Source organism: Chrysochloris asiatica, unplaced genomic scaffold, assembly GCF_000296735.1.
Source record: "Chrysochloris asiatica unplaced genomic scaffold, ChrAsi1.0 scaffold00031, whole genome shotgun sequence".
NCBI classification, from domain to species: domain Eukaryota; kingdom Metazoa; phylum Chordata; class Mammalia; order Afrosoricida; family Chrysochloridae; genus Chrysochloris; species Chrysochloris asiatica.
The window spans coordinates 529293-554415 of NW_006408549.1; the positions used below are offsets into that span (position 1 = coordinate 529293).

At 37.2% G+C, this 25123-nt stretch overlaps 1 protein-coding gene across 1 annotated transcript in view; it reads left to right on the top strand.

Annotated features, from left to right (window-relative positions):
- RNF19A (ring finger protein 19A, RBR E3 ubiquitin protein ligase) overlaps positions 1–25123 on the top strand; it is a 58362-nt gene that overhangs the window by 15168 nt on the left and 18071 nt on the right. The window contains exons 2-5 of the mRNA XM_006859180.1: positions 10273–11039; positions 16568–16776; positions 23251–23395; positions 24055–24217. Coding sequence (XP_006859242.1) covers positions 10366–11039; positions 16568–16776; positions 23251–23395; positions 24055–24217 — 1191 coding nt within the window. The 5' untranslated portion in view covers positions 10273–10365. The remainder of the gene's footprint in view (positions 1–10272; positions 11040–16567; positions 16777–23250; positions 23396–24054; positions 24218–25123) is intronic.

A 25123-nucleotide genomic window follows, 5' to 3' on the forward strand; every position in this document is an offset into this window, starting at 1 on the left:
AAAACCACAAAGTATCTCCATTCTACCTCCAGTCAAGAATAGGTGTAAATATTAAATATGTAAATGTGGCAAGTGCATGTTCTGAAACTGTTTACGAACTACCTCTTTGGAGGATATATGACTTAAGGGAATAGTTTCTTTAGAACTTTTAGTTTTGTTTCTAGGAGACCGTAGAAACTGAATTAAGGCTAAAGCTCAAAATGTCGTTGTTAAGTGCTGTCGAGTCGGTTACGATTCATAGTGACCCTGTTTAGGATTTCCGAGAAGTGGCTGGTGAGTTTGAACCACCACCCTTGCGGTTCAAACTGACCTTAAGGTTGAGTGATCGTCCTATGGCGCCACACCAGGACTCCAAAGCTCAATTTGTTGTTGTGAAGTGCTATTGAGATTTGAATCTTGGTAAATGTTCACTTTTTAAAAGGTTGCAGGAAACTGATACTTGCCTACATTAATGCTGACAGCTTGCCTAGTGGCTAATGCCTATACCATTCCCTACTTAAAAGTTGAAATTATTTTATTTTAATATGAGGTCAGTTATGGTTGGTTTGTAGCTATATAAACTAAGGAAATTGGAAACTTTATATATTTACCAAAAAAAACCCTATGTATTATAAGAATGTATTTCAAACTTGTAAATGGCCAACTATTCTGTTTACTTTATCAAAGCCATATTTTAGAGTCAACCATTTGTTTAATTTTCTTTCTAACTTTAAGTGTGATAATCTATCCATTTTAATCAGTAAATGGTTTAGTACATTGTTATCTTTTCAGATATTTATAATAGCTAATATCCAGGAGCTCTGGTGGCACAGAGGCTAAGTGTTTGGCTGTTAACCAAAAGCAGTATGAACCTAGTAGCCACTCCACTGGAAAAAAGACCTGGACATCAGGTCCCCTAACGATTGCAGCCCAAGCACCCTGAGGTAGTTCTCTGTCATGTAGATGATCAGAATCTCTAGGAGTCAGAATTGACTCATCTATGACACACAGCTGCAACAGCATACCTAATATTTGTTAAATGATTAATGTGTGTCCATCCCCTGTACTGAATTCTTTATATATTTTTTTGTGAGTTTTTTTTTTTTTTTTAATAAACGTTTTATTGTGAATTGTGTGATAGTCTACATGGGAGAACATTAGTTTTACATTCTTTCTGTCATCTATCATTTCATTGGCATAGTTACCATCCTGTCCATTCATCCTCACCCAACCAAAGGGTGTACCCTGTAAGCCTGCACCCCCCATCCCCAACCACAGTCCTCAGCCCCTTTCCATCTCCTGATTCCAAGTCCCCAGCCATACCATCTCTTGACGTCGTCTTCTCTGCCTCCATCTCAGGCCTCATTTTGTGGGTTTTTTGATAATCCTGTTGACTGTAGGTTTTATTATTCCTGTTTTACAATTAAAGATATGAGATGGTATTATCTTAACATGAATGTCATGCAGCTAATGTCAGAAGCTGTGCTATTGTGTCATCTTGTCTGGGTCTGTATTCTCAGTGGTTTAGCGGTTAAGATGTAATAACACCTCCATGATGAGATCTAATATGATGCAGTCCACCCCATAATGTGATCCAGTGTGATCAGCTCTGATCTGATCTAATTCTTTTATGTTTGTAAATCCTCACGTTTATGATGTTAATGAAGTTGGCTGCAATCTACAGTATTGTTTGTATTTGTATTTTGAGTCAGTCTGTTTTGAGATATAAAAGGAAAGAGAAGTTAGCAGAGAAGGGAGAATCTACTACCACCAAGATAGAAGAGCTAGGAGTGTTATGCCCAGAATTCAGGGTCCCCAAAGACCACCCAGGAGCCGTGTACCGATGCAAATACATAAGGGTTGTTTAATCAAGCTCGAGCCAGGTCTCTAACCTTATCCGACATTTCGGAATAGGGAAAGAGCCCTGAATTCATTGTCTGCAGGGTTTTTATAGAATTTTCAAACAGCTTAGGTTTCTCAGCTTTACAATCTTTGGATTGGTTAACAATTGGCAAACTATGAGATGTTACAGTTTAATTGGTCAGGACTGGTGGTCTTTGTTCTTAGGCTAGGGTAAAGGAAAACATCTGGTCTCTGGCCTTGAGCTACCTGGCTATTTATGCATATATCATATTCTTGGAGCTAGAGTACGTGTTCAGGCTAATGTACAGAATGGAGATTGACCTTGCCTCTGGAGGGAACTAATAACTGAGGCCTTGTCTATTTAAAATGCTTTCCTGAGCCTGACTAGAGTTTAGTCAAGCAGTTTCTAGGTAGGCAAAATCAGTTTGGTCCTTACAGGAGTGCAGTGCATCTTTCAGATCTGAGGTCCCTGCACTGTGAAGCTCCTAGATCCAGGGGAAGATACTGGGCCTGCAGATGCTGAAAGGAGACGGTGACCTTTCTCCAGAGCAGATAAAGAGAATGCCTTTCCCTAGAGCCAGCACTCTGAATTTGTGCTTCTAGCCTCCTACACTGTGAGATGATAAATTTCTGGTTGTTAAAGATGCACACTTGTGGTATTTCTGTTATAGCAACATTAGGTAATTAAGGCAGAAGTCTAACTTGAACCCAAGAGTTTCTGACTCTAGGGTCCATGCTTTATATACTTTACTACAGTGGTTTAGTCTTTGGGCTACTTAACCACAAGGTCAGCAGTTGAAATCCACCAGCCACTTAGAAACCCTGTATACAGGGGCGCTATGAGTCGGTACTGACTTGATGGCACTTAACAGCAACATCAAAGCTACCTTTTTGTATCTTTATTCATTTTGCTATTAGGTTTTGTCCCTTTTTGTATTACTGTTTAAAAACTTTAATATTAAGGAAATTTGTTCTTTATTATATATGACAGTAAGTCAGAAAGGATTGCTGCAAAATCATAGAAATCTTTAACAAAAATAAACTGAGAAATTGTTTCTCAAGATATCTTCCTAAGGCAGTGTTTCTATCTCTATAACCCTTCTCCCCCAAATTTTACACTCTTCTTTTTATATCACGTCAAAACAGCACTTTGGTCATCCTCGAAGGACTCAAACTGTGTTAATTTAAAATGTTCTTTGAATTTGGGAAGCAAAAAAGAAGTCTGAAGAATCAAGACAGGGCTGGAGGGTAGACAGGGTAAAGTTTCCCAGTGAAATTCTTGTGGGACAGCCCTTGTTACCCTTAAAGGAGGAGTCGATACATTGTTCATTGGAAAAAAATGCCCTGTGCAACTTGCCTGGCCTTTATGTCATCAATAGTTTTCAGGTTTCTTAAAACATCTTTAGAAGTCCCCATTATCATCCTGTGTCTTTTGAGAATATCAAGATTACTTTGGAATTGGAAAAAGCACATAACCTGAGCTGACCTCTCGAGTGCCTAACAACAAGACAAGTGTATTACTGAGAGAACTTGTCAGCAGTCATCCATTGATTGCAGAGACATATTTAAACACATTTTGTTTGGAATAAACCCATGTATGTATGAACTGGAACCAGGGACAAGGATAGTCAAACTCTGCATCAACCCAAGGGTGATTTCCTATGAGGCTGGGGTCAGGCATGCCACTACTCTCCAACGGCTTTACTAAGTCTGACACCAGCTGATTCTCCCATTGTTAAGTGCTGTCCAGTTGGTTCCGACCCATAGCAACCCAGTATGGTGATTCATTGCAGTGATCACACAGAACTCTGAGACAATGTTCACAGTTAGGGAATTTATTAGGGAAGATAACAGGTTACATTTCCAGATCAGAAGTTCTTGGGGCACAGTTCTTTGAGTCAGAAAGCCTCTTCTCAATAGTTCCAGTAGGCACACCTTTCTCTGGTCTTTGGCCTCTTAGCCACGTGGCCCCTTGGCCTCTTCCCTGTTCAAACAATGTTAAAGTTTTTTAAGACTGCTGATAAATGCCCAAAGGATACGCCACTAAAAGCCTCAGTCTGGAGGCACTCTACGCTTCACCTCCTAAAGCCCTACCTCCCCAATTAAGTGCTTGGAGGCACCCCTATCTTCAAATGAGCCACCTGTCCAAAGGCACAAAGCTTTCTCTCTGTCTAGGCTAGGAAGCCCACCACTCTGTCTCATTCTCTGGTTCTTAGTACTGCTGTTGCCATTCCACTGAAGTTCCTCTGATATCACAGCTCTACCTCCTGGGTAAGGGAGGTTCAGTGTGCAGGGATCTTGAAGTCCTAAAGTCATGCTCTACTCCAGGCTCTTCTCTCTCCTTCTTGTTTAAAGTGAGATTCCCCCACTCTTGCTTTTGAGCTGGCTCATTTTACACCACGATGTTAGAGTTCGAAGTTTTGACAATCACAGTTAAGCCTGTTAGCAATCACCATTTCAGCATCTTTCCCCATCTTCTCTAACCCAGATCCCCTATGGGAAAAAAAGTCATTTAGTGGGAGTTGCAATGGCTATGGGTAGAAGAGCCATATGAAGTAATTTACTGCACTGTAGTGCCAAATGTCTTCTCTCTTAATATTGTTGATTTTATTGTTTTCCAGTTTATCAACCTTTTCTTTTATGATTAATGGTTTGCATATTCTGTTTAATAAAACTTTTCTTTGAAATATTCTCTTACATTGTCTTCTAGAAGCTTTCTGGTTTCATTTATCACATTTAGATCTAAGAACTATCTGAAATTGATTTTTATGCATGGGGGAGGGCTATAGGTTAGGTTTCTTTTCTCAGGTGGATAGCCCGTAGAACCTAGTTCATATTTTAAGACCATTCTTTTCTTACAGTTGTTAAGTGCTGTTGCGTCAGCTCGAACTCATAGCGACCCTATATAGGGTTTCCAAGGAGCGGCTGGTGAGTTTGAACCACAGACCTTGCAATTAATTCCAGTGACCTTGTAGTTTGGTGCTTATCCTACAGCACTACACCAGGACTCCTTCCTTAGCGCTCAGTAATGTCATCTTTGTCATAAATCAGTTCATATATGTTGCTCACTGGTCTTTGTCTCATTCCTTGTGACATACCACGCTGTCCAAATTACTTCAATTTTATAAGAAGTCATTAGATCTGTCAATGTAAGACGCTTCCCACTCCTCCCACTACCACTTGATTCTTCTTCAAGATTCTGTGGGCCCTTTTTAGCCGTTAGTATTTGCATGTTGTTATTAGGTGCCCTCTAGTTAACTCTGATTCACAGAGATTCTATGCATAACAGAATGAAACACTGCCTGGTCCTGTGCCATACTCACAATTATTGTTATGTTTGAGCCCATTGCTTCTGCCGCTGGGTCAGTCCCATCTCCTTGGGGTGGGGGGGGTGGGGTTTCCTCTTTTTCACTGATGTTCCTCTTTACCAGCATGACATCCTTCTCCAGGATCTGGTCCTTCTGATAACATGTTCAAAGAAGGAGAGACAAAGTCTTGCCATCCTCACATTTAAGAAGCATTCTGGTTGTACTTCTTCCAAGACAGATTTGCTTGTTCTTTTGTCAGGCTGTGGTACTTTTCAGTACTCTTTGCCAACTGTAATTCAAATACATTGGTTCTTCTACAGTTTTCCATTTTCATGATCCAACTTTCACATGCATACTAGGTGAATGATTGGGTCAGGCATACCTGAGTCCTTAAAACAAAACTCAACGCTTTTTTAAAGAAGTCTTGTGTAGCCTAATGCAATACGTCATTCGATTTCTTGACTGCTGCTTCCATGAGTGTTGTTTGTGGATCCAAGCAAAATGAAGTCTTTGGCAACTTCAGTCTTTTCTTCATTTATCATGATTGGTTCAATTGTGAGGACTTTGTTTTTTTTACATTGAGATTCAAGCCACACTGAAGACTGTAGTCTTTGATCAACAGTAAGTATTTCGAGTCTTCTTCAATTCCAGAAAAGCAAGGTTTATCATCTGCATAGCTCAGGTTGTCAATGAGTCTTCCTCTAGTCCTGATGTTTTATTGTGAATTATGTGATAGTTTACATGGCAAAACATCAGCTTTACATTCATCCTATCGTATATCGTTTCATTGCCATGGTTATAATCCCCTCCAAGCATCATCAACCAACCAAAAGGCATACCCTGCAAGCCTGCCCCCCCCCACCAACCCCCACCCCTGTCGTCAGCATATACAGCCCCTCTCCCTCTATGGGTCTAAAATCCCCAGCCACTCCATCTCTGCCTCCATCTCTGGTGTCACTGCTTCTCTGGGTAGGGTCCTGCTCTCCGCTCTTCTCCGTTGATGACCCCAGGGACCTCTGCTCCTAGACTACAAAGTAGTCTCCCCTCCTTTTGCTACAAAATGTCTACCTTTACATTTCCAACCCTCACAGTCAGTCCTGATAACAATTTTTCACTATTGTATCACAGGAGACCTATCTGCATCTCCTTTTATCAGCCCCGCCCAGACAGATTGGATACTACTCAATGGCGAGTCTACCTTTCTCTGCGCCCTCTGGATCTAGGTTCCCTCTTGAAATCTTGTAAGCTAGGCACTTCCTGTCTTTTCTAGCCCCCCACATTTTGGGTAGCCAATGTCCAAGTTGCCCCTGATGCCATATTCTTATATAATCTAGCTTCTTGGATTATTTGCTCAGCTCTGCATACAAATTGAATAAATATGTTGAAAGAATACAACCTTCATGCTCACCTTTCCTAATTTTAAACCATTCATTTTTCCTTGTTCTGTTACAAACAATTGCCTCTTCATCTATATACGGGTTCCTTATGAGTACAATGAAGTGTTATGGAACACCCATTCTTTGCAGTGTTATCCATAGTTTGATTTGAATTTCTGGCAGCTCCCTGTCAATGTATTGCTGCAACTGTTTTTTTAATTACCTTTAGCAAGATTTTATTGGCATGTAGTAGTAATGATATTGTTCAATGATTTCCACATTCCATTTCTCTAGAATGGGCACAAATATGGATCCCTTCCAATCAGTAGGCCAGGTCTTTCAAATTTCTTGGCATAAGCGAGTGAATGCCTCCAGCGCAACATCAGTTAGTTGAAACGGTGGTTCACTTTGTTATTCCATCTATTCCTGGATCCTTGTTTTTCACCAGTACCTTTTGTGCAGCTTAGATTTCTTTCTTTAGTACCATCGGGTTTTGATTATATGCTACTTGAAATGGTTGAGCACTGGCCAGTTTTTGTTTTGTTTGGTATAGTGACTCTGTGTATCCCTTCCATCTTCTTTTGATGCTTTCTGCATCATTCAATATTTTCCCCTGTTGTTGGTGGTGTTGCTAAGTGCTGTCGAGTTGGTTTCAACTCATAGCAACTCTGTATAGGGTTACCGAGGAGTGGACGGTAGAATTGAACTGCCAATCTTTAGGTAACAGCAGTCCAATGCTTATCCTGCAGTTCCATACCAGGACTCCCATAGAATCCATCAGTATTATAACCCAAGGCTTAATTTTTTCAGTTCTTTCAGCTTGAGAAATGCTGTGTTCTTCCCATTTTGTTTTGTATATCCGGGTCTTTACGCATTTCATATAATACTTGACTTTGTCTTCTTGGGCTGCCCTTCACATTTTTCTGTTCAGCTCTTTTACTTCCTTATTTCTTCCCATTGCTTTAGTTTCTCTACATTCAAGAGCACATTTCAGAGCCTCTTCTGAATCTGTTTTGGTCTTGTCTTATTTTCCTGTCTTTTTAAAGACCTTTTGCTCTTATCCTGTATGATGTTCTTGATGCCATTCTACAACTCTTCTAGTCTTTTGTCATTATTGTCAGATGCATCAAATATGACCTTGACATGGTCTCTAAATTTAGGTGCAATATAAGGAGCTCTGGTAGTGTAGTGGTTACGAATCGGGCTCTGAACCTTAAGGTCAGTCAGCAGTTTGAAACTACCAGCTGTTCTATGGGAGAAAGATGAGGCTTTCTGCCTTGGAAGTAGAGATTTACAGCCTTAGAAACCCTGTATTGGGTCACTATGGGTCGGTACCGACTCGCCGGCACATAACAACAACAACATACTGAAGATCATATATTGGCTCTTGTGGACTTGTTTTAATATTTCTTCCGCTTCAGTCTGGACTTACCTATGAGCTGTTGATGGTGTCTTACATAGTCAGCTTTTGTTTTGGCTGATGCTATTCATCTTCTGCAGTCCTGGCATAGCACTGTAGGATAAGCACTAGACCACTTTTGAACAGCAAAAGTTGTCAGTTCATACTCGCCAGCCACTCCTGGGAAAAACCCTACACAGGGTCGCTATGAGTTGGAAACGTACTCAACTGCACTTAACAACAATTGAGCTTCTTCATCCTTTCTTCCCACAGAGTTAGTCAGTCTGTTTCATGTGTGTTCTATCTGGTGAGGTCCATGGGTATGGTATGTTCACTTTTCATGTTGTTTCAGAAAGGTACTTGCAATGAACAAGTCATTGGTCATGTACAATTCTTTCATGTGATATCCAGCATGCTTTCTATCGCCAAGGCCATATTTTCTAACTACTGATCCAACCTCTTTGTTTCCAACTGTCGAATTACAAAATGGAAAAATTATCAGTGCATCTTCATTGCATGCTTAATTTCAGACTGAAGAAGTTGGTAGAATTCTTAAATCTCATCATCACTGGCTTTAGTGGTTGGTTTGTAAATTTGAATAATAGTGGTATTAACTGGTCTCCTTGTAGGTATTAATGGATTTACAGACAGCATTGTACTTTAAGATAAGTCTTGAGATGCTCTTTTTTGTTTTAATGTTTTATTGTGAATTATGTGATAGTTTACATAGGTGAACAGCAGTTTTACATTTATCCTATCGTATATCGTTTCATTGCCATGGTTACAATCCCATCCATGCATCATCAACCAACCAAAGGGTATCTCCTACAAGTTTGGCCCCCTCTGCTCCTCTGGTCATCAGCACACAGCCCCTCTCCCTCTCTGGATTTAAAGTCCCCAGCTGCTCCATCTTTCCACGTCATCGTCTCTGCCTCCATCTCAGGCATCACTGCTTCTCAGGGTAGGGTCCTGCTCTCTGCTCTTCTCCCTTCATGGTCCAAGGGACCTCCACTCCTAGACTGCAAAGTTAATCACTCCCCATCTTGCTACAAAACGTCTACCATTACATTTCCAACCCTCACAATCAGTCCTGATAACAGTTATTCACTATCGTATCACAGGAGACCTATCTGCGTCTCCTTTCATCAGCCCCACTTAAACAGATTGGATATTACTCAGTGGAGATTCTGCTTTCCTCCATGCCCTCTGGATCTAGGCTCCCTCTTGAAAGCTTGTAAGCAAGTCACTTCTTGCCTTTGTAACCTCCCATTTTGGGTAGCCAGTGTCTAAGTTGCCCATCCCAGGCTACTCTGTGTATGGAGGGGGTGGGAATGATCCTCACTGTAAAGATTTGTTCCCTTTTTTGAGCCACTGCATCCATTGTAGGTCAAGTTCATCAAATTGTATCAAATTACTCTTTTTTCCTCTTTCTTCTATTTGAGCTCTGATCATCCAGTCATTGAAGCCAGGTCAAATGGGTGTTATCTGCAAGTGTGGGTGTTCTTGTGGAGATGCTCTTTTTAACGATAAAAGTAGTGACACCAGTCCTCTTCAATTTGCCATTCTGGCCATAGTAAATCATATGATTTTCTGATTCTAAATTGTCAATACCAGTCCATTTCAGTTCACTGGTACCTAGGGCATTGATCTTTATGCATTCCGTTTTATTTTTTACAGTTTCCTATTTTCCTTGATACATATTTTGATACATACAGAACATTTCACATTCTGATTAATAATGGATGTTTGCAGGTGTTTCTTCTCATTTTGAGTTATGCCCCATTTGCAAATGAAGGTTCCAGAAGCTTTACTCTATCCATATCATAATAGGTCGTGTCTTCTTTGAGGAAGCAGCTCTTCCCCCAGTCATATTGTAAGTGCCTTCCAACCTGAGGGACTCATCTTCTGGCACAGTATCAGACAGTGTGCTGGTGCTGTTCATAAGGTTTTTGGTGGCTAATCACTCAGCAGTGGACTACCTCTCTGTCTTTCTAGTCTTGTCTTTGTCTCGAAGCTCCGCTGAAACCTATACACAGTGAATGACCCTGCCAGTATTTCAAACAGAGTGGCATAGCTCCTAGCATCACAGCAACACATAAGCCACTACAGTGTGACTAACTGACAGGGGGGAGGGCTAGATATACATTTTATAATTCGCATGTAGATCAGATCAAAGTAGAAATTTCTTAATTGCTATTTCAGCATTAGTTTTAAAACAAAACAAAACCTAGCTTATCACTGAAGAGCACACTTGTGTGAAATTTCATAGTAAACCTGTAAATTTCTAAAACCTGCATATTAAGAATATCATTAAGGGTCTTGATTTGTTTTTGTTTTTGTTTTCCAGGACATCTTTGATAACAGTCTTCTGTTAATCAACTTTTTCAAGGATTCTCTAAAGAAACCAAATATGATTATCCTACATCATAACTTAATCTGAATGCAAGACCAAGAAACCGGTTTTATCTCTCACTATAATGAAGGGCTGTGTGTAAACACTGACCCTGACTCAGTTCTAATGAGCATTTTAGCCATGAGTTTACATCGGCAAATGGGTTCAGATCGAGATCTGCAATCTTCTACTTCATCTGTGAGCTTGCCTTCAGTCAAAAAGGCGCCCAAAAAAAGAAGAATTTCAATAGGCTCTCTGTTTCGGAGGAAAAAGGATAACAAACGTAAATCAAGGGAGCTAAATGGCGGCGTGGATGGAATTGCAAGTATTGAAAGTATTCATTCTGAAATGTGTACTGATAAGAACTCCATTTTTTCTACAAATACCTCCTCTGACAATGGACTAACTTCCATCAGCAAACAAATTGGAGACTTTATAGAGTGCCCTTTGTGCCTTCTGCGGCATTCTAAAGACCGATTTCCTGAGATAATGACTTGTCATCATAGATCTTGTGTGGATTGCTTACGACAATATCTAAGGATAGAAATCTCTGAAAGCAGAGTAAATATCAGTTGCCCAGAATGTACTGAACGATTTAATCCCCATGATATTCGCTTGATATTAAGTGATGATATCTTAATGGAAAAATACGAAGAATTTATGCTTAGACGGTGGCTTGTTGCAGATCCGGATTGTAGGTGGTGTCCTGCACCAGACTGTGGGTAAGAAAATATTGTTGTTGTTTTTTTCTTGAATTAAATATTTTCCTTCACAGATAAAGAATTTGATCACTGTTGTTCAAAAGAAACATCTTAACATGCCAGGTGCATGGAGGTGGTTGTGAGCCATTGTCAGTTCCGACTCATATCCAGTCTGTTTGGGGCTTCTGAGGTTATAAATCTTTATGGGAACTGGAAGCCTCATCTTTCTCTCACAGAGCGACTGTATGTTCGAACTGCTGACCTTGCAGTTAACAGCCCACCTCATAATCCACTATGCTGTCAAAACTCCTTAACATGCCAGCCAGATAATTTGTTTATTCAATGTTGTTGTTAAGTTTCATCAAGTCAGTTCCGATTCATAACTACCCTGTATAGGACAGACTTGTATATTGAGTTCATGCCATGTTTCTGGCATAGTTAGTTAAAAGCAGGAATCCTATCTTATTCCATTTTTTTGTTCTTTGCATTTATGTAAGAACATTTTCATAAAGGGTAAAATGGTAGGGTACCGGGATCTAGTTTATAAAGTCTTTTGTATGCATGACATATTTCTAGTTAAAATTTTTTTTAATTTCAGAAGCTCATTTGGGATACTTTTGCACATTTTTTCCTCATGAGGCTTTATTGTTATAAAAAAATGGCCTAGAATTCGAAATATTTAGAAACCAGTAGCTTAAGTATTAATTAAAATATAGAATAATACAAACACTTACCTTCAAAAGATTCTTTTGTTATAAAAAATTGATTATTATAAAAGTTTAACAAAGAAACTGTCCTTAATTAATTTGGCCATTCATAATTTTTGTATTGATGGTTGTGTAGGCTACAAAAAACAGGAAAATAAAACTTGTAAAATTGCTTTTATCTTTGTATTTTCATTTGTAGTTGATTAATTCCGGCTGTCTAGGATGAAAGCATGTTTTTATATACTCATTGACATTATAGGTTATATGATTATTTTATATAGAAAATGTCACCCAGTAACATTAACACTTACATGTATACTTTTAAAACCAAAATATACATAAGCCTTCATTTAAATTTTACCATTTTACTTAGCATAAATATGTACAAAGTTGACTTTTAATCAGGATTAAGTGACTTAGATCTTTAATGTTTCTAGAATAATTATTGTTAAGTAAAATAACTTTTTATTGTTCCAGTGATTAAATAATAAGTATCTGGACACTTGTCTATAGAGAGTTTTGCCGTATGCTTTACAGAGTTCTCAACGCTCTTTATCCTGTGTGCTAAGTACTGGGGATTTAATAGTGAACAAAAGTCAAAACTCCCATCTCTCAGAACATAATAAAATCTTCAGGCCCACAGTAGGATATTTAAAATTTTAAACTGCATTTATTGCCTGAATCTGGCTTAAAGTATGTTGTTAGATAGTTGATTAGTTGGCTGTCATTCACAGAAATGCTTACAGTATTAGGACCATAGGCATGTAGGTACAATTTAACCCCTTTCATTAGAGTCCTGGCTTGGTGCTGTGGGTTAATGCTTTGGACTGCAAAGAGTCATTTGAACTGCAAGGTTGGTGGTTCAAGCTCACCAGCTGCTCCTTGGAAACCCTATACAGGATCGCCGTATATCTGTAGGTCAGAACTGACTTGACAGCACTTAACAACAATTGTACAACACATTTGAAAGGGTTTTTCCCAGAAATATCTAGATGTGAAATTATGAGTTTTTCTTTTTACATGTGATATTTATCATTATAACATTAATTTTACATAAATGCACCTTGAGAAATACTTCCTCTCCCTCAGTGTAGATGAAAGTGCTACTTGACCAGATTTCTTTTAGAGATATCTCAGAGTTTCTGACTTAATATTATCTGAGAGGTAGAGTAGATTAGAATTATTTAAAGGACAGCATTCCTTTAAAAAAAAATTAAAAAAATAAAAGCTTAAGAAGGAAGAATCTGTTCTTAACTGGGAAGAAGAATTGGAATGAGGGGGATGTATGAGATGAAGTGTATGTCCTGCTTTTGATAAAAATGCCTTCTCCCTAGAAGGCCTAGTTCTTACCTCTTCCTTCAAGGATTCCATGGGCAAAATGGTGAATGATGCAGAAAACATCAAAAGAAGATGGAAAGTATACACACAGTCACTGTACCAAAAAGAAATATTTGGTCAGTGTTCAGCCATTGCATGAAGTAGCATATGATCAAGAACTGATCGTCCTGAAGGAAGAAGTCCAAGCTACAATGAAGGTATTGGTGAAAAACAAGGCTACAGGAGTCGACAGAATACAAATAGAAATCTTTCAACAAACTAATGCAACACTGGAGTCACTCACTCATCTGTGCCAAGAAATTTGGAAGACATCTACCTAACCAGCTAGTTGGAAGAGATCCAGATTTGTGCCCATTCCAAAGAGGTGACCCAATGGAATGCAGAAATCAGTAAATAATATATATCACATGCAAGTAAAATTTTGTTAAAGATAATTCAAAAATGGGTGCAACAGTACATCAACTGAGTACGGCCAGAAACTCAAGCAGGATTCAAAAGAGGACATGAAACTAGGAATGTCATTGCTGATATCAGATGGATCTTGTCTGAAACCAGAGAATACCAGAAAGACGCTTAACGTGTGCTTTTGTGGACTGTGCAAAGGCTTTTGGCTGTGAGAATAGCATTGTGAAAACTGGGTATTCCAGAACACTTGATTGTGCTTATTAAGAACTTGTACATAGACCAAGAGGCAGTTGTTGTAACGGAACAAGGGGATACTGAATGGTTTAAAATCAGGAAAAGTGTGCACCAAGGTTGTATTCTTTTTACCCTTCTTATTCAGTCTGTATGCTGAGCAAATAATATGAGAAAGCTGGATTATATGAAGAAGAACTTGGCATTAGGATTGGAGGAAAAGTTTTTAACTAACAACCTGCCATATGCAGATGACACAACCTTGCTTGCTGAAAGCAAAAAGGACTTACAAATATTTACTGATGAAAATCAAAGACCACAACCTTCAGTATGGATTGTACCTCAATGAAGTCCTCACAGCTGGACCAATAAATAACTTCATGGTAAATGGAGAAAAGATTAAAATTGTCAAAGACTCTATTTTGCTTGGATCCACAATCAATACTCATGGAAGAAGCAATCAAGAAATCAAATGATGTATTATTGCATTAGGCAAATCATCTGCATAAGACTTCTTTGAAATATTCAAGAGCAAAGTTAATAGAGGACTAAGGTGTGTCTGACCCAAGCCATGATATTTTTATATTCATGTGAAAGTTGGACAACAACTAAGGAAGACCGGAGAAAAATTGATGCATTTGAGTTATGCTGTTGGAGAAAAATATTGGAAGAACCATGGACTGCCAGAAAAATAAACAAATCTGTGATGGAGGAAGTGCAGCCAAGAATGATCCTTAGAAGCCAATACGGTGAGACTTTGTCTCTCCATACTTCATGCATATTACCAGGAGGGACCAGCCCTTATAGAAAGGCATCATGCTTGGTAAAGTGGAGGGTCATTATAAAAGAGGAAGAGTCCAAGTGAGATAGATTAGCACAGTGGCAGCAGCAATGGACTCAAGTGTAACAATGATTATGAGGATGGTGCAAGAGCGGATAGTGTTTTATTTTGTTATGCATTGGGTCACTATGAGTTGGAATCGACTCGGGGCCCATAACAACAATCAACCTTATTCAAATTTCCCCAGTTTTACTTGTCATGTGTGTGTGTGTATGTGTGCGTTTAGTTCTGTAAATTTTACCTTATGTGTGGATTCATGTATTCACCACCACAGTTACTCATGCGATCCGTCCTTCCCTCTTCCCTACCCTCCTCCCTAATTTATGTAACCACTAGTCTGTTTTTCATTTCTAAAATTTTGTATAAATGCTACCACACTTGCCTTTCCTTTTGAAAATGACCTTTTACACTCAGCATACTTTCCTGGAGTTTAATCCAGGTTGTTGCGAATGTTGTGTGTTCCTTTTTATTGCATGGCGTATATGGACTAAAGTCTGTTTAACCACGCACCTTGAGGGACAGCTGAACGATTTCCAGTTTTTGTTTATTACAAATAAAGCTGCTATAAACATTCATGGCGAATTTTTGTGTAAGGATAAATTTTCATTTTTCTGAGATAAAGGGCCAAGAATGCCCAGAATATTTTTTAGTCCCAGTTTTTAAAGTTCAAAAAAATTTAATTCAGAGAGTAGGTATTGGGGGTAGTCATGATCTGATGCTTTCAATTTTTTATCTGACAGAAAAGAAAACTTCCTGTTTTAAATTGTTGGCACTAATGCCAACTTGGCTATACATCCTCGAAACAAAAATGTGAGAGTTGATGCTTCAAATATCCTATGCTCACCAAGTTGGCGCAATATGTAATTAAAGAATCTAGGCAGGCAATTGTTAATTATTTTGAAATAGATAGTAAAAAAAAAACAAAAAACTTGGTGGTTGTAAAAATAATACATAATTGTGGAACATCAGAAATGTATAAATATATAAAGAAGAAAATTAAGGCCCTAGTACCAGAAAAACCACTGTTTAGGGTTTTTGATGAATTTCTTCTAGTCTTTTCTATGTGCATATAATATTAATTTAATGTAATTTTTATAAAATTGGGATGAGGTATATATACTTTGGTGGCTTGCTTTTCATATTTAGCATATCATGAGTATTCTCTTGTGTCGTAAAATTACTTTCAAAACATTAGAACTATAATGATCTATTAAATGAATGTGCCATTTCACAAATCATTTTTTTGTTGTGATAATTTAGGAAGTTTATTGTATTTTTTATATATCCTTTGTGATAGACTCCGAGAAGTGGAATTATTTCGGTCACTTTATATATTGCCAAAAAGTTTTCCAAAAAATGTGGTACCAGTATATGAGGAGGGCATAAAAAAATTATGGAAAAATAGAATTAAAAGGTAAAGGCATTTTCCCACAGACTTTTTGAAGCTCTCTCATAGTGCCAAAAGAGTTTCATTTTACCATATTGCACAAGATTTAAATGTTATTTTTTCCCTTGTAAATGAAAGAAGTTAAAATGAAAAGGTGACCTTTAAGAATGTTACTTAGCCATTTTATGTGTCTTCATTTATGAACTCATTTTTTTCCTATTGTTATATTGGTACGGTAGTGCTAGGATTTATGACTATACCTACTCCTCAGTCACCAACATGGATAGGTTCCAAAGATCAAGTCGTTTTGTGAAAATGGAGGTTGACCACATCAGAGTCCAGCTAAGCTGACCTGTTAGCCTTAGCTGTCACAGCTAGCATCACTCATGTATCACATTTCAGCTTCGTTACTGCAATATGTACGTCATTAATGCGCAAAATAGTTGGATAATAGTTTTTTTTACTTTTGTCATAAATACAAATGTCAGATAGCAAGATAATAACTGAGGAGTTATTTTAAAAATATGTTTGCAAATTCATAATTACATGTGTTACAGGAATAGCATTTTAGTTGGATAATATTTTTAATGACTGTCTCGTTTTACATCACATAATTTTTCTTTTTTCTTGCTCTGTGAAGATATGCTGTGATAGCATTTGGATGTGCCAGCTGTCCAAAATTAACTTGTGGGCGAGAAGGCTGTGGAACAGAGTTTTGCTACCATTGTAAACAGATTTGGCACCCTAACCAGACCTGTGATGCTGCCCGACAGGAGAGAGCCCAGAGTTTACGTTTGAGAACTATACGTTCTTCATCCATTAGTTATAGCCAAGAATCTGGAGCAGCAGGTATTTATATCTGATTTTTACTAATAAAATACTAAAATATATAGCATATATAGAACACTTTTAATTTTATGTGTATATATATATGCCTTTGAGTTGTGGTGTTGGAGGAGAATACTAAAAGTTCTATGGACTGCCAGAAGAACCAATAGATCTGTTTTGGAAGAAGTGCAGCCAGAGTGCTCTTTGGAGGCCAAGGTGGCTAAGCTTTGTCTCTCATACTTTGGACATATTGTCCAGAGGGAACAGTCGCTGAAGAAGGATGTCATGCTGGTAAGGTGGAGGGTCAGAGAAAAAGAGGAAGACCTCCAATGAGATAGATCAGCCAGGTGGCATCATTGATGGACTCAAGTGTGGCAGCGGTGGTGAGGTTGGCCCAGGATCGGACATTATTTCGTTCTGCTGTGCATGGGGTCGCTATGAGTCGGTTCCGACTCGATGGCACCTGACAACAACAACATACATATATATATATAAAATACACACACACACACAAAATGATACGCTGCTGTTATTTACAATCCTTTCAGTTCTCAATCGTGTTTTGTGTTCTAGTGTCTATCCCAGAAGCACTTATTTTTTTCTGTGACAGAAACTGGTGTTGAGATTGTAAAACAAAAAAAAGGAGTTTCATGATGATTTATGTAACTAGCAGCTAAAACTGGTTTGAAACTTCTTTAGTAAAGGTGTTTTAGACAAACTTTAGCAAATGTTTTTAATTAAATATTAATTTTGAAGTAGCACCTTTAGGTTATTTTTAATTATATAAATACCACAAAACTAAAGTAGTATTTATTGTTAGAATGTGTTTCTTAAACTTGTTTTGTGAAATGCATTCTTATTTGCCAAAGAAGTCTTGTCCAATCCCAACATCAAGGTCACAAAATTTTATGCCTCAGTAGAGACACTAAGAACTTTAAGGTGTCTTTGGCTATGAATTTTAAAATCATATGAGAGCTATACATTAAGAATGTATACATCTTATCTCAAGAGTTAAAAAAAAACTGTATGAACATCTTTAATATTCCTTGAACTAATAAATTAAAAATTAATATTACACGTCCATAGACTGCTTAGTGAAATTTTAATATATTCCTTTTCTCTCTGATTGTAAAGGCAAATTTTGGAAAGTACAGATATTTGTTAAGAAAACAATGTACATTTCTACCATCAGTATACCAAAATAGATTTTGCTTTATGCTAGTAGATAAAGGTCTTATAAAAATTTAACACATAAAATTAAACATTTAGTATTTTATATAATGTACATGAATTTTTATGTTTTGTTTGGTGACTGACTTCTGTTTCCTCTCTTGAAGATTTTGGGAGGAATCTGAGTGGTAGTAATATAAGGAGTCAGCAATAACCAATGGAAAGATTTTCTTCCTTTCTCAGGTGTTTTGAGTTTTGATATTTATTAGTCATAGGACACACAGACATATACTAGCTAAGATAATAGACTGACCAGATTCAAATCTCAGCTTTTCTCCTTATTCTCTGTGTGACCCTAAGTAAGTTGCCTCATCTATATTAAAAAGATATGCTTTTCATAGAGTAAAAACATTTCCTGACTCTCACTAAGTGCTCTCTGTGAGACAGGGAAACTAATTTCCTACTGGAGATCTTAGTATGTCTGGGTCTTCATTTTTAAAAATGGCAGAGAGATGTAATTGTTACTATTTCTTAAACATTATGATTTTGAGCAGTCATCTAAGGTAGAACTATTGGTCTCTACTTGTCCAGAACAGAAGAGAATAAAGGAAACCAAAGGCTTAAAGAAGAAAGTAGTCCACAGGACTAATAGCCCATACAAACTGTGGCCACTTGTAACCTGAGGCCAGAAGAACTAGATGGTGCCCAGCTATCACTACCAGCTGTTCTGACCAGGGACACAATACATAAGGTCCTGATAGAGTGGAAGAAAAATAGCAAACAAAATTCAGATTCCTAAAAAATGACCAGACCTACTGAACAAATAGAAACTTGAAGACCCCTGAGACTATCACCCTAAGGTATCCTTTGACTTAGCAATGAAGCTATTCCTAGAGGTCACCTTTCAGCCAAATAATAGATTGTGTGTGGTGCTGCGGGCTAATTCACTGGACTGCAAGGTTGGTTTGAACCACAAGGTTGGCAGTTCAGGCTCACCACCCACTCCTTAGAAACTCTGTGCAGGGTTGCTATGAGTCAGAACTTACCCAACAGCACTTAGCTGCAGTAGCAGCAACATCAAATAAGCATTATCAACCATGAATAACATGCTTTCTTAAACAATCAACTATAGATGACCAAATGGTCAACATTTGTTGTTGTTAAGGTGCCATCGAGTCAGTACTGACTCATAGTGACCTTATGCACAGCAGAACAAAACACTGCCCGATCTTGGACCAACCACATTATCATTACTACGCTTGAGCCCATTGATGCTACCACTTTGCCAATACATCTCGCTTGGGGTCTTCCTCTTTTTCTCTGACCCTCCACCTTAACAAACATGATATCCCACTCCAGCGACTGGAGTCCGACAATGTCCTGACAATATGTCTGAAGTATGAGAGACGAAGTTTGGCCATCTTGACCTCCAAGGAACACTCCAGCTGCACTTCTTCCAACACAGATCTATTGCTTCTTTTGGCAGCCCATGGTACTTTCAATATTCTTCTCCAACACCATAACTCAAAGGTATCAAGTCTTCCTTATTCACTGTCCAGCTTTTGGATGCAGATGAGATTATTGAAAATACCATGGCTTGGATCAGGCACATCTTAGTCTTCAAGCTGACATCTGTCCACCACAGGTGACCCTGCTGGTATTAAAAATACCTGTGGCATAGCTTCCAGAATTACAGCAACTCATAAGCCACCACAGTTCTACAAACTGACAGACGTGTGGTGAGGTCAACATTTACTTCCCCAAAAAGAAGAGAAGGCAAGCAGTAGGGGAACAGAAGCTAGATCAGTGTAAACAGACCAAACGGAATGGAAATAATGAGAATGCTAAAAATTGTAACCAATGTCATGGAACAATTTTTATAAAAGTTGTTAAATGGGAGCCTAATTTGCTGTGTAAAGTTATACCTAAAATGTAACAAAATATTAAAAAATAAATAAATAAACACCATAACTTAGTAATCCAAATAAATACTGGTCATCTTTGAAGTAGTTACCATAGGAGGATTTATGTTTATTTTAGCAGTGCTATCCTGGAATGCCATATTGGTTGTAACTTTTAGATCATGATACATTCTCTTACGTTATCCTTTTATTGTCAATATGATTTTTAGAAATGATCAAAAGTTTCTTTGAAGCCAAGTGTAACAACTAGAGTATCATACTAAGTTGAACCACTGGTTTGGGGTGTGAATATAATGGGAGTCCTGATGTGGTACTGGATAGTACTGGACTTCAAGGTTGAGTTGAACTGCAAGGTCAGGAATTCAGACCTACCAGTCGTTCCTCGGAAACCCTGTACAGAGTTGCTGTGAGTCAACAGCACTAAACAATTGAGAATAATTTATTTCCTATAATGTAACATTGATTGTGACTCTGAAAGAAAAATTTCCTGAATGATTTGAGCTTAAATGTTTGCATAATTGGAGTAAATGTTGCTTCCCAATATTTTCAAAAAAAAATTTTTTTCATGTTTATTTTTAAAGGAAATTTTTTTTGGAATTTGTTCCATGTTCAGAAATCTTAAGATTAAAAATTTTACATCTAAACCTAAATTTTAAAGTTCTTAACAATTTTACTTACAGTGCTTCACAAATCTGAGCTGGCAGACAAAATGACATTTGTGTCATCATTTCTTTTGATATAAACTATAAAATATTAAGGAGTTCTGGTGTGGCACTGGGTTCAGTGCGCTGGATGGCAAGTTCACGTTGAACCACAGGGTCAGCGGTTCAAGCTCACCAGCTGCTTTTCAGAAACCCTATACAGGGTCACTGAATGAGTACCGACTCAATGGCACTTAACAGCAACAACATAGAACATTAAAGATTTGAATTTGGTTTTTCACTTACTTGTGGAAAAAAAAAAAAGCTGCCATATTTTAGTTAATTTTGTTTCAGGCATCTTATTATTCTCTGACCTCCATTATTATGATACATTGAAAAATTGTGCTTATTTCTAGTTAGTCACCTATGGATAGATAAATGTGCTCTAAATACTTCATATTGTGTTTATATTTATCTTTAAACTGACAATATTGCAGCACTGGCTCAACGGTACTTCACAACAGCAGTGCATCTAAGTCAGACTTTTTATACCTTGTTGTGAAGTGCCATCAAGTCAGTTCTGACCCGTAGCGACCCTATTTAGGGTTTCCGAGGATCAGCTGGTCCCCTTGAACTGCTGACCTTACAGATTGAAGCGACTGCAGTATTTAAACACAGTATTTTGCATCATATGTTTTTCCTTCATAAGACAATGCTCATTTTTAACGGTAGACAGAAATACAGTAATCAAAAAAGATAAGAGCTCTGCCCAACACTTTTAAAAAGATAAATCGTTTTCTTTTTTTAAATATCATTGATTCTTGGGGAATGGTAGATCAGTTGACAGTCTGATCAGTAAAACATCATAATTTAGCATTTTGCATCTTGAGCCTCTTTTGAGAGAAGTATATCATATGTGCATAGTATTTTTTTCCCCCTGTAAATGCTGGATTAAGGAAAGTTGACAGTAGACAAAAATGACTATACAGAGAGTAAAAATATATAGGTACAGATATATAAAGAAACAACAAAAGTACATTGTTTATGTTATGAATTCTTTAACATGTCATCTTAACATTGAAAGGCTATTTTGTGTTTCTAGAACTCATAAGACTAAATGGGAATATGTAACCTTTCAACTTGTCCTGAAGATTGCATGTATTAGAACCAAAGCCCAAGTGTCTATATCCCCACCATACACTGGAGTAAGGAAGTTTATCGATTACTACTCCACTTCAGCAAATTAGTATTTCTTTAATTGGATGTGTTAGATGCTACATCAAATATAAATGCCAGATTTTATTCATGTCCCAGTGTTTTTGTTTTCATTTTTTAATGCAGACTTTGGAATATTTAAATCATGACTTAAGGATATTTAAAATTTTTACATTCTAGTCATTATCATTTGCTTTGGTCTGACTGCATAGAGTTAACAGTTTACTCAAAATTGCTTGTATCATTAAAACATTAATTGTGAACATTGACCATTTCTTAAGTTTAAAAACAGCTTTGGCCCTAGAAGAAGCACTAAGGAAGTCTGAATTCACTGATAAAGCACATGGGTAAAATTTGACTTTGAAACTGTAGAAAGGAGAACACAATATAGCTTAATGCTTATAAGAAACTGGAACCAATTTTTTAATTCAGTAGTAGCTCTCTGTAAACTTTTTTTAAATTGTGTATGTAGTTAGAAAATAAATCTGGCTAATAGAGTGAAATAATTACATTACTCTTTAAGTAGATGCCAGATTTCAAAATAGTTACATAATTTGAATTAACTTACTTGTCAATTCTAAAGTTGTACCTCTTGATTTTGACTTGGTACCTTTAGACATTGTAGCCATATTGTTATACAAGGAGCATACACCAACAACATTTGAACACTTGAATAAAATGGAAAAAGACAAAAAGTCATGAGCATAATTAACAATAATTACGTTAACTTTGAAACTGTCTGGTGTGGTGGAATATGATAAGCACTGGGCTGCTAATCACAAAGTCGGCAATTCAAACCCATCAGCACCTTGGAAACTATTGAGGGTTGCTATGAGTTGGAATCAACTCAAAAGCATTTAGCCATAAGAACGTAATGTTTATAAACAGCATAGTGTTTATAACCAAAGAACTTTTTCTTGACTTCTTACCTCCCCTCTTTTTTCTCTGTGTACTAATTTTTTGCAAGGCCCAACTGTTTGTTATATGAATTGAAATAAGGGAGGTGGAAGAGAAGACTTCTACAGATAATCTGTATTATTTTTACAGTGAGTATGGTTGATGCTACTAAGAAATGAACTCATAGTTCTTTGTAGTGCCAGATTAATGTAAGATTGTCAATTCCTACTAGAGTTCATTCACTAAAGAAATAGTGTATGGAACGTCTGCATTTTAATTAAGTAAAATTTCTAGAACATAAAGTGCTGCTCAGAGAAGACAGCTATAAGGTCTGGACAAAAACCTTTTTCACAATTTGCCTAGACTAACCTTGGTTCTCCTTTTTCTTTTTATTCATTTGGTATATCTTATTCTTACTATCTGCTCATGTGTTTGAAAAATGTTTACAAATTTAATGTAAAACATCTTACCTTTCTCAGAAGGGAAGACAAAATGCTTTTTATATTAAAAGTAGCAGATTAAATATATCAGTTAACAAATTATATATGTTGCAGGGGGTTGGCTATACTACTAATGATATCAATCCACTAAAATTGTTGCTTTTAGATCTGTTTCATATACTAAACAAATTTATCTTGTTTTCCTAATAGCTGATGATATAAAGCCATGCCCACGATGTGCTGCTTATATCATAAAGATGAATGATGGAAGCTGCAATCACATGACATGTGCTGTCTGTGGTTGTGAGTTTTGTTGGCTGTGTATGAAGGAAATCTCAGACTTACATTATTTAAGGTAAGTTTACAGAAGGAGCTATTCTAAATATATTGCTGGGCACAAAAGAACTTTGTAAGAAAAAGTATTATCCCTAAGCATTGTTAAATTTATGATTTATAAACTATTTAAAAACTGTCTTTTTTTTCTAGTTATGTGGATTTAAAAGGAAACAAATTATTGTACCAGTCATTTGGAATTAATAACAAGTCAAAAATAAGAAATAGAAGTGTTCTTTTTTTTTTTTACCTGTAAAGCCTATAGTATTTAATGTCTTGTGGTAGGTAATAAGTAGTTCTGTTTTGTTTTCTCAGATATAAATTACTTCATTTAGGCAACTAAATGAGTTGATGGGAGAGGAAGGAAACAGATAAGTATAAGACTAAAATAGATGGTATACTAATTCTTTAAAAACTTACAAAATTTTGAGAGTAAGGAAAGAGAAGGCATAAATTTTCATCTGAATTGCAGCTGCCAGTATCACTTTACTATATGGTCGTCCTTACTTAAATTGGGGGGGGGGGAGAGAAAGAGATATTTGATCATTGAATAAAATGTAAAGATTAAGATATCTCACTCCTAAGTAGGAGAAACATTATATAATCACTGTGTTAATGCATTATGTAATTTGACGTTATTATGTTTTCCAGCAGTTATTTATGTTATATTTTTGCCATTAGTCCATCAGGATGTACTTTTTGGGGGAAGAAGCCTTGGAGCCGAAAGAAGAAAATATTGTGGCAGCTGGGAACACTTGTTGGCGCCCCTGTGGGAATTGCTTTGATAGCAGGCATTGCTATCCCGGCAATGATTATTGGCATTCCAGTGTATGTGGGCCGTAAGGTAAAATGCGGAATTCCTTTTGGTTTACTATCGTATTCACAATGTTTAGATGCATCCCTATCTGGTCCATGAGTTTGGTTTGGTTTGGTTTGGTTTTGCCTTTGTGTTCTTTAGAAACGTGTCACAGTTTCTTCATTATGAAACAATTACTATTTTTCATAGGTTAATATATTTCCAGTGTTTGGCATGCTCATGTGTACACATTAAAAGATAAACTGGTTTTAAAATTATCTGACCCTGAAACCTTTAGTACATTTGCATTGTAAATTTTTAAGGATTAAGTATTGACAAATACATAGCTAGCATTTCTCTCATGGGCATATACTTCATAATTGAAATTAATAGTAAAATAACATATGCCGTCAGGCAAAGTAATTATAATTAGCTAGTTCCTTAATTAAGTAGTGTAGTGGTTACGAATTGGACTACTAACCTCAAGGTCAGCAGTTCGAAAGTACCATTTTTCCATGGGAGAAAGATGAGGCTTTCTGATCCCATAAAGATTTACAGCCTCGGAAACCCTGTACAGGGTCACTATGAGTTGGAATCGACTCTACAGTACTTAACAACAACAACAGTTCCTTAATTGTCCAAGGAACCCTGGTGGTATACTTGGGTAAGCTAACTACAAGGTCAGTAGTTCAGACCCACCAGCCACTCTAAGGAAGAAAATGAGGCATTCTGCTCCAATAAAGGTTTATAGCCTCAGAAACCCTGTGGAGCATTCTGCTCTGTCTTACAGAGTTGCTGAGTTGGAATCAACTTGGTGGCAGTGAGTTTAATTGTTTCTAATTTAAATGAAAGTTTTCTCCCCCGTATTACTTCCGTTAATAAATGTGTTGTTTTGCAGATTAAAACATACTAGTGGAAGTCCAGCACCAATAATTATTCATGAGTACCACTGAC